At 47.6% G+C, this 10,477-nt stretch overlaps 1 protein-coding gene across 1 annotated transcript; it reads left to right on the top strand.

Moving 5' to 3' along the window:
- The first annotated feature begins 6,869 nt into the window (after window positions 1–6,869).
- Window positions 6,870–9,349, top strand: LOC123411991. The gene is made up of 2 exons (XM_045104951.1): window positions 6,870–7,176; window positions 8,836–9,349. The coding sequence occupies exons 1-2, from the start codon at window positions 7,089–7,091 to the stop codon at window positions 9,009–9,011; spliced, it is 264 nt and encodes an 87-aa protein (XP_044960886.1). The 5' UTR covers window positions 6,870–7,088; the 3' UTR covers window positions 9,012–9,349.
- The last annotated feature ends 1,128 nt before the right edge of the window (window positions 9,350–10,477 follow it).

Here is a 10,477-nt window from a genome sequence, read left to right as displayed (position 1 = left end):
CGAGTTTCCTCACGGTGGCCCCGCACAGTGCTCTGTTTCGGACCAGCACCATCAGCACTGGTCCTACCTGTATTATGTAGAATTACTCCTCGGGTAACGCTAACTCCCTATGCATTTCAATTTAACAGAATTATTATGTTGGGCAAATGTAGTACCAATGTTGGGCCTTGCCAGACCAGCTTTAATCTAAAATGAATTATCAAGGGGGTCCCCATAACAACCCCGATCGTGTTAGGAGCGCTCAATTATGGAACATAACACCGGTAGCCGAAACTAAGGGGGCAAAGGTGGAACAAAACACCAGGCTAGAAAGTCCGAGCCTTCCACCTTTTACCAAGTATATAGGTGCATTAAATTAAATAGCATTTGATAAGGTGATATAACAAGGAACCCATGCTTTCACATGGAAGCAATGCACCTGCAACTAGCAATGCTAACAACATGGTTAAGCAAGCAGTAAGATAGCCAAACAGTGGTTTGCTAGGTCGAATAGGTTGAAGGTTATCATGGCATTGCTGAGAGGCTGATATTTAACATGTGGTAGGCAACGAGACATAATCGATAGAAGCGGTAAAACTAGCATGACAATGATAGCAATATGTGTGCAACGGCGGTCACGAGCACTTCAAAACATACAACCAGCAAGAGAAAATGAAACTACACGAGATTCTAAGCAAGTTTCATGTAGGACATGATCAAATCGGAGCTACGGTTCAACAAATACGAGCAAAACAAGAAATCACTACAATCTGCCATAAACAGCCACATAGCATTTTCTACGCCCCACAACTACGGCTACCCAACTCCGATATGCTCAAGCAAGGCATGGCACGGAAGAGGGCAAGAAGCACTACTACAAACAACTAACAACAACTAGCATGGCATCATGGAACACTAGGAAAAGAAGTCAAAAAATGGCTTCCCACACACTATTTCAGACTTAGTGAAAATAGCAGTTTTTGATCTGAAGCCATGTTGATAGCAGAAAAACCTATAACTACAGGACTCCAAATGGCATGAAAATTCACAGCATGCTAGAGAAACACAAGGGCTACAACTAAATCCATTGGACCAACCTCAAAAGAGCTACAGATAACAAGATACAAGCAAGACAAGACAGCAACAAAATATAACAGATTCCAGACTTAGAAATATTTCAGCACCTCCAAATCAGCACTATTTCTAGCAACTTGAGAGCGAACAAACTACCCCTAAACATGCTTTTCTATTGCAAATAAAAATACCAGGGGCTAGACTGAACATCCAAGAACAACTCTCTAGTTGACAACCCCATCAAACGAAGCACGGAATAAATCCTACGAAGTAAACAAAAGGGGATCACGACAAAATATCGCGCGAACTAACTTGCTCTAATGCTAAAACTAATTGCACAGAAAAATCCCATGGATTTTTCTAGCCCGGAAACATATAAAATATGTGGGGTTGCACAACAATATAATGCCACACGAAAATGCGAGAAAATAACCTATACACGGGAAAATAATCTACCGCAATTCCCTACACGCAAAAATACAAATGACTGCTCTAAAATACATGGAATAATGGTTCCTAAAACATGGGCATTTTATCTAAGGCACTCGAGCAACCCGGTCTTGCGCGTAAAATAAATACGGGTCGAAACCTATTAGGACAGCACGCATATCTAGGCAAACAGTGGGTCAAACCTCATCAAACATTTATGCAAGTTGCAAAAACGGATACTACGCGAAATTCTACACCAAATCCATATAAAGATCACCTCGATCCGACTTACGGAATATAAGTTACGGGGGTTTTAAAATAGCTATTTTCTCGAATTTACTAATTCCGAAAAAATAACTAGTATCTAATGGGCCTAAACTACACAGGGGCATACAGGGCAAGGCACAGGACACTATTAAACGCACATGGCGGGATTAGGGGCTGCTCACCCTAGCTGGGCTCGGCCCAGGACGGCGAGGTGGCAGCAGGCCGGAAGGAGGAGGCGGTGGGCCGGCCGATCTGGAGAGGAGTGCAGGCTCGGGGGAGACTGGGCCTCGGGGGCGCCTGGCCACGGTGCTGGGCCGAAGGGGTCGGGTGACTGGGCCAGCGAGCCTTGACGCGGCCCAGCGCGGGGCAAGGCGGCGTTGGTCAATGCGGGGCGAGCCGGGGCTCGTCTCCTCGTGCCCCCGCACGAGAGCACACCACGGCGGCTCTAGGGGCAACCGGCGAGGCAGGACAAGGCCGCAGGTGAGGTCCCTCGATCCGGGCGGGGCGGATTCGGATCTGACATCCCCGGGCGGCGGAGCTCTGAAGAGGCATGCGGCGGCGGCTGACGAACGCGGCGGCCGAGCTTCGGTCGGCCATGGCCAGCACCTGTAGAACGGGGAGAGGGAGATTAGGGTGAGAAGCGAGAGAACCGCGGAAAGAGGAGGAGGAGAGGAGCAGGGCGAGGCGGCCTGAGGAATCTCTGGCGAGCGGCCGCTGCTGCTGCGATGGGGACCTCCGGCCGGTTGCGGGCTGCTCGGGGAGGGCTCGGGAAGGAGCTGTGGTCGCCCGGAATATGTCCGGCGGCCATGGACAATGTTCGACACAGCTAGGAGATGAAAATCTAGGCCTCTAATTGTGGATCTGAGGGCTGAAAATGAAGGGGAGGAGTGGATTTCGGGATTGGAGGAGGTGGGACTTGAAGTTGGAGTTTGCTAGGGGGGTGGCTGCAATTTTACATGGGGGAAAACCTAGAGAGTGAGAGAGGTCTCTAGGGGGTGGAGCTTATATAGGGTTGGACTAAGGTGGGGTGGACCTCGTCCGTCCGATCGTGATCCGATGACCACGAACGAAGGAAGTGGCTAGGTGGCACTACTGACCTGTGTAGATGGGCTATGTAGGGGTGAGAGAGAAATAGCGCGGCGCGGCAACAAGATTTAAAACACCGAAACACGTCCGACGAAATACTGAATACGGTGACGCTACGGTCGGCCGTTCGGGTACCAGACGGTTTCCGATCGCGACGGAATTCGACAGGCGGCCTAGCTATATCTAATTACGACCGCCAGCCAAGTTTCACCCCGATCAGAGAAAGTTTTAAACACACTTTTAAAACAGGGTTTCGACGATGCCGCGGGCGCGTGCGAGGGCGGTCGGGCTCAGAACGGACAACGACGAGAACCGGCAAGTAACAACGGATGCAAGTTTTGAAAACTGGCGGCAACGGAGATGTCGATGCAATGCAGATGATGCGCATGATGCGATGATGATGCGACAAAAGAAAATAGACACACGACGAAAACAGAATAGAAGGGGAATCTTCTGGAACGTCGGCATCGGGCTGTCACAACTTGACACTAAGGTTCAACCAATAAGATCTTCGGAGAATATGTAGTATCCAATATGGGCATCCAGGTCCCGCTATTGGATATTGATCGAGGAGTACCTCGGGGCATGTCTACATAGTTCCCGAACCCGCAGGGTCTGCACACTTAAGGTTCGGCGATGTTTTAGTATAGTTGAGTTATATGTGTGGTTACCGTATGTTGTTCAGAGTCCCGGATGAGATCACGGACGTCACGAGGGTTTCCGGAATGGTCCAGAGACGAAGATTGATATATAGGATGACTTCATTTGGTTACCGAAAAGTTTTCGGACATTACCGGGAATGTACCGGGAGTGAAGAATGGGTTCCGGAAGTTCACCGGGAGGGGGGCAACCCTCCCGGGGGAAGCCCAATGGACTTATGGGTGGCACACCAGCCCTTACTGGGCTGGTGGGACAGCCCAATGAGGCCTATGCGCCATAAGAGGAAAACCAAAGAAAGAAAAAAAAAGGTGGGAAGGAAGGGAAGGACTCTACTTTCCAATCCTAGTTGGACTAGGATTGGAGTAGGACTCCTCCTCCTCCTCTTGGCCGACGCACCTTGGGGGCTTGGCCCTCAAGGCAAGTCCCCTCCCCCTCCCTCCTATATATACTGGTGATTTAGGGCTGATTTGAGACAACTTTGCTACGTGCAACTCAGATCTAGACACCATAGTTTTACCTCTAGATCGTATTTCTGCACAGCTCGGGCGGAGCCCTGCAGGAGTAGATCCTTCACCACCACCGGAGCGCTGTCGCGCTGCCGGAGAACTCATCTACTTCTCCGTCTTGCTTGCTGGATCAAGAAGGCCGAGATCATCATCGAGCTGTATGTGTGCTGAACGCGGAGTTGCCGTCCGTTCGGCACTAGATCGGAGCGGATCGTGGGACGGATCGTGAGACGGTTCGTGGGACGGTTCGCGGGGCGGATCGAGGGACGTGAGGACATTCCACTACATCAACCGCGTTTCTTAACGCTTCATGATGTGCGATCTACAAGGGTACGTAGATCGAAATCTCCTCTCGTAGATGGACATCACCATGACAGGTCTTCGTGCGCGTAGGAAATTTTTTGTTTCCCATGCGACGTTCCCCATCACTAAAGTGGTTCATTCTGGATCTATTCAATAAAAGGTGTATGATAAGACCGCGGCGGGCCAATGGAGGCACCAACGAAGAGAGATTTGTGGATCTATGGGGTGGTTCTTCGGAGACTTGAAGAACGTAGTATGAACATCGGTAGAACATGCTGATAAATCTACAGACCCTCGGAAAGGAAAAATATGTACCTATTTCCTGTCAAAGGAGAAAGATGGCAACCATATGCAGCGCGACGAAGATGAAGAACATCCAATACACAGGTGGCGTGCTCGGCAAGGTCTGGTCGTCGTTCTCGAAGATCTTTCGCGCACAACAATGGGGAAGAGTGCGAGATAGAAGAAGACGGGAAAGGATATCACACGAGGGTTGCCCGCCTATTTATAAGGGAAAAGGAGGGAAGGGCGAAACGGAACGGCCGCAGGAAATGAGTGGCTGAGTTTGCGCCTAGATTTTCATGCCAGACCAGATTTGGTGTTGTTTTCAAAATGATTCGCTATGATGACCCATGCGACAGCAGCTGGCCTGATGACATCATATCGATGAAGATTAGGAAGATGTTAAGTATCAAAAAAGAAGAAATAGCCTGGCGTGCTTTTTGTTCGACACATAAGAGGCGAAAGGTTACCGGCTCATTGTTTGATCAAGATAGCTTGACGTGAACAAATTCAAGTCAACCTGAGGCCTAATGTCATGGATATAACCCCAAGATATAACATGTCCTATGGGGCCAGGTCAAGCTGTAAAGAAGGAACATGGAGATGGGCCGACAGACTTATCGAATAAGTCGCCTTGCAGCCCAACACCGGAAGATGGCGACTCATGACCCAGAAGGCAGAAGACACTAGAAACTTTCCTAACTTGGTAACTAAGACAAGATATAATTGTATTAAGTTACGGGCGTTTATTTGGCCCGGACTCTGTTGTAAATTCGAGGCTTCTACCTATATATAAAGGAGAGCCCTCGAGTTAGAAAGATCAAGTAAGAAACCCTCGAGAGCTAGGTTAGTGATTATGCATCCTTACAATCAAGATCACCATCAATATAGACACAAAAACAGGACGTAGGTCTTTACCTCCATTGAAGGGGCCGAATCTAGGTAAATCCGTCTCTCATCCCAATCAACCACTTCGAGTTGCCACACCACGATGATGGCCTCACCACTAAATTCGTTCAGAAAAAACATCTACCGTGACAAAATCACGACACTATTTGTGAGAAAACCTTGAAATTTGGTGGCTTATTTTTTAAGCTGCCAAAAGAACTGACCCTTATCTAGGTGCAGGCATGGCAACGGTCCGGACGTTCGCAACACCCTCCTTCCCTAGTTTGTCATCGACTTGCAGAAAGAAAAAAAGCATTCAGATTACACAGTACAACACAGTCATATGCACATTATTTGGGAGTACGCCTTGAAGACGCCGTGACACCTTATGTAAAACGCTTGTGCATTGGAAAAGACCAAAATTAATATGGATTGGGAGAATACAATCATTTTCCTCAAATGAAATCAAGTTAATTAATGTGGCAATAGTGCGGTACGTATTTCATACACCCAAAGTCAATAGCCGAGATCCGCGGAGAGGGAAGAAATATCAGGGAGCATATCCGGGCGATCACGGTACGATGGTGCATCATGAGCTCCTAAAAATATCTAGCTGCTCCTCTGCCACGTGCCCCCTCACCAGCCGGAGGTTACACACGGCCGCGCCCACCCAATGAATGCTGGTCGCCGAGGCGGGTCCCGCGGAACGGTCTGATGTCGCCACAGCACGTGAGCTTGCGGTGACGTGTCGAAATTTCCGCGGCGTCAGGTCGGCCGGTACAGGAAAGGCAATGACAAGCGAAAGCTCCGTTCCACATGGAGTCAAAGGATATTAGGCTTGCCCAATTCAAGTATCTCTGACATACTATATCCCAGTCATTTCTAAGAGTACATCACGCTATTTCCAGCAACCACCACATGTGAGGGCAAGTTCAGTTGCCCGTAAAAATCCTATACCGATTTTATCTCTCTTTTAGGTAATCTCTGTGTCTCAAAATATAGTGTCAAAGAAGTCTTAGATTTTAAGGCTTTGGGAGTAGTATAGTGACCATCATTTTATAAGATTTTTTGTGCGGGTTTAACGATAGTTCCTATAGCTGGTTAGTACTCCGTTCTTCGTAAAATAAATGAATCAATTTTTACACTAATTTCATATTAAAATTAGTATAAAATTGAGTCAGTCATTTTTAGGACAAAGGGAGTACTTTGGGAACGACACATTGTAGCATAACGCAAGGATCAGCCCGATCGAGAAGTAATCATACGGCTGATCCGCTCACGGGATTAACCGGATAACGCCTTATCGCGGGCCATCAAAAGTAGATTTTGCGATTAATCTCTGCTACCCAAGCGTGTACCCAGAAACCCGGCGTGGACATAGCTAACACGCAAACAAGCAGCAAAATAAAAATATAAAAAATTAAAAGCGAGCCAACGCTCCAAGCCGCGCCTCCTCCGCACGGGGATAAAAGCCGCCCCGGCGTCACGCGCACAGAGCAGAGAACGGCCACTCCGCAGCATCCAAGCCAAGCCACCCACGACGCCGCCGACGGAACCGCCGCTGCAAAACCGCCAGAAAGAAGCACCTCGCGAGCGGCGGCGGCGGCGGCGCTGATGGCGTGTTGGCGGAAGAAGGTCGTGTTCCGGGCGCGCCGTGCGTGGGCCGCCGTCTCCAGCCGCGTCCTCCGCGGCAGCAAGTCCGGTCAGTCTCCCTCCCCGCACTCCTCTCTAACTCAACCGCTGTCCACCCGCATGTGTCTACGATCCGCTTGGTTTCTTGATTAGAAGCGCTAGATGGCGGAAGGTTTCCTCTTCGTTTTGTTTCATCTACTGTTTTCTGAAAGAATAAACAGATGAAATGTGGGTCTGAAAAAACGTAGGTCACTGGTACTGTCTTTTGGAGGTGACGGGACGCATAGATGCATGTTTGGCAACGAATTTCACTGGAGTCGTTGATTTCTTTGGGCCCTTTTGTTTGTTTATCGAGACGAAACTTGTTTTTCTTTCTCTCTTAGTAGTCATACTGTCTCTTGGAGGTGACGGGACGCATAGATGCATGTTCGGCAACGAATTTCACCGGAGTCGTTGATTTCTTGGGCCCTTTTATTTGTTCATGGAGAGAAAGTTGTTTTTTCTTTCTCAATATAATGCTGTATTCGTTCAAAGAAGAAGAAAATGAGAAATTTCCGCACTCAACAGAAAATCAAAATTATAAACAGAAGTAGTTCAATACGGTCCAGATTTACTGCTACACGCTCTTCTGCTATTAGAAATTTTTTGGGAAATAGGTCCCCAACATGCAGACCAAAGAACAGGAGATAATGCTTGTATCAGTAGGTATTATTTACGGAATTAAGTGCAGTAAATTCGCTCTCCGGGATCCCGGTCCGTAGCCGCGCCGGTAGTACTGTTCCCTCCGTTTCATAATGCAGTGCATCTGCGTTTTTTGAGATTTATGTTTGACCATAAATTTAACCAACGTGACAGGCGGAAATAAAAAGTATACCATTGAATTCGTACTCGAAAGAAGTTTTCATTGATATAATTTTTGCTCCCGCTGCAGTAGACCACGCTGGTTAAATTTATATTTCAAAAGTTTTCATTGATATAATTTTTGCTCCCGCTGCAGTAGACCACGCTGGTTAAATTTATATTTCAAAAAGCGCGGACGCACTATATTATGAAATTGAGCGAGTAACATTTAGTACTGCAAAATCTCGATTTCAATACTGCTTGGTCTGTTGAGGTACGCATTACGTTGCTTCCATTTTATAAAAAAAATTGGTGGTCTTCGCGGTCACTAAAACAAATTTGCCGGTGGTACATCTTAATTCACATGGCATTCGTGGATGCTTTGTGTGTATCAAGCCATGGGACAGGGATTTCATTCGAACGCAGTATTTTTGCAAGAATTTCACATGAAACATATACATGTGGGGGGATTCTTATGCTTCAAACACCAAGGGGCATCATCGATCTTCCATCAGATTTTTTTTTTTGTGTGTGTGTGTGTGTGCAAGTTTTAGGACCACTCAGATCGATCTTTCCTGCTGGACCGGTAGGCCATTTCCATCACTTATGGGAGAGGCCTTCTATTTGTCTCCCTCCGTCCATTTGGATGGACTGAAGTAACTTGTGGTGCCTTTTCATGAGTATGGGATGGAGCAGAAGCTCCTGTTACTATGAGCCTAGAAAGCAATAAGTACTTTTGTAGCATTATTTGATTGGGACTGAGACGTCAATGTACCTTATGTTAGAGATGATTTTTTGTTTTAACAAAGAACACATCTGATACTCGTCTCAAAAGAAGAGCAAAGTAAAAGAAGCTTATCTGAAACTGAATCTGCGCACTGTGATGCAGGCAGCGGCGGGATACTGAAGCTCCACGAGGACGTGCAGACCTGCGGGTACCAGGACGTGCAGGTCATGTTCGACATGCTCACCTCTGAGTTGGAGGCGGCGCACGCCCGCAACCGCAAGCAGCCTCCATCGCCCCCGCCGGCGTGGTCCAGCCGCTTGTCGTTGTCCTCGGCGTGACCGGGGGCAGCACTGGAGAGAAGAAGACCATTCGTTGCAGTGCATGGCACTCACGAAGAACGTTACCATGTTACCACTAGTTTACAAGTTACTGCTGCCTGTGCATCAGGCGACCATCCCCCTGCTTCTTCATCTACCCCCGGCGAGAGAGCGAAAGACCGCCCTGTTGATGGTGTGTAAATAGAGGCGGTGTCTGAAGTTTTTGCCAGCCGGGAGGAAGAGGGAGGCAAGTGGGGTTTCATTTCAATTGCTGTCATTTTCTTGTCAGATTTTGCGAGGTTTTCACATGCTGTGCGTGCATTTGGAAGAAATCGAGACTTGTTTGTTTGTTCGCATAATGTTTGTGGTTGAGACCACTTTTACCTCTTTGCATCATTGTTGATTCATTCAAGGTTTCGTTTAGCTGTACTAGTTAGCATGCACGTGCAACGCACGACTAACCAAATAATTTATAAATTGCTTTTAATATTAAAATTTTAAATATTGAAACACACAATATACACATTACTTGCACTCCATTGAAAAATTAAAAACAAATGTATTCAGTGGAATAATGAAAAAAATGTTTGGAGTAACATAAGATAAGACAAGGAGACCATGATCAACAACAAATCATTTTGCTAAATTGGATATGATCAAGTTGAAATTCATATCTCTTTTCAAATTCCACGTAAAAAGCCACTTGAATTATATGGAAATAAAATAATTCCCCAAACAGCATCCGAAATCTGTTGCACAATTGTGGAATAATCCAAAACAATTATTATTAAGAAAATCAACATCACCCTCGATGTTGGTGTGGACCCATCATCAAAACAGAGTCATTTTTGCATTTAAAAATGCTCTTAAATTCCATGGAAAAATCCAAACATATTTCAATGGGCCCAATTATTTTTGGTCATTCAAAATATTGTAAGATATGTGTTGGACCATGTCACACATTTTTTCTATAGGGAATAGTTGCTGGAATTAAATAAAGCAGAAAATAATAAAAGAAAGTAGCAAAAAAAAAGAAAAAAAAAAGAAGAAAGCTACTGGGCATTTAGGCCCAGCTGGTACAAGCCGGCCCGGCCCAGCTAGGCTGGCCTTTCTCCCACCTTCCGACAGAGGCAGGGGAGGCCATGGCGCCACAGCCGTCCGCGCGCGGATGCCCTCGCTGGCAAGCATCCCACGGCTCCCCGACGCGGATAATGCCACCCTAAGCGCTTCTCCAACCCTAGCCTCCTATTCGCCTCGCCTCGCGCCCCCAAGGAGCTCCTCTCCTCTCTTGCCCCCTTCCCCATGTCCGGCCGAACGCCGCCATGGCCATGCTACGGTGAGCTCGCGGCCACCGCCCGCCTCGCTCCTCTCTGTCGAGCCCAGACGCTCCACGACATCCTCCTCGACCCCCTCGAGCTCTGGATCGAACCGGAGCACGGCGCAGCTTCACCCCGTTCCTCTTCTTCAACCTCGGACCCGAGAGCTCA

Source organism: Hordeum vulgare, chromosome 7H (genome assembly GCF_904849725.1).
Source record: "Hordeum vulgare subsp. vulgare chromosome 7H, MorexV3_pseudomolecules_assembly, whole genome shotgun sequence".
Taxonomy (NCBI): domain Eukaryota; kingdom Viridiplantae; phylum Streptophyta; class Magnoliopsida; order Poales; family Poaceae; genus Hordeum; species Hordeum vulgare.
This window is presented reverse-complemented; position numbering and strand designations above follow the sequence as displayed.

Bases quoted from the DNA above. Each gene is read 5' to 3' on its own strand.
- LOC123411991 (XM_045104951.1), top strand. From the start codon at position 7,089: ATGGCGTGTTGGCGGAAGAAGGTCGTGTTCCGGGCGCGCCGTGCGTGG. The intron at 7,177-8,835 runs GTCAGTCTCCCT...ACTGTGATGCAG, and splicing joins CCTCCGCGGCAGCAAGTCCG to GCAGCGGCGGGATACTGAAG.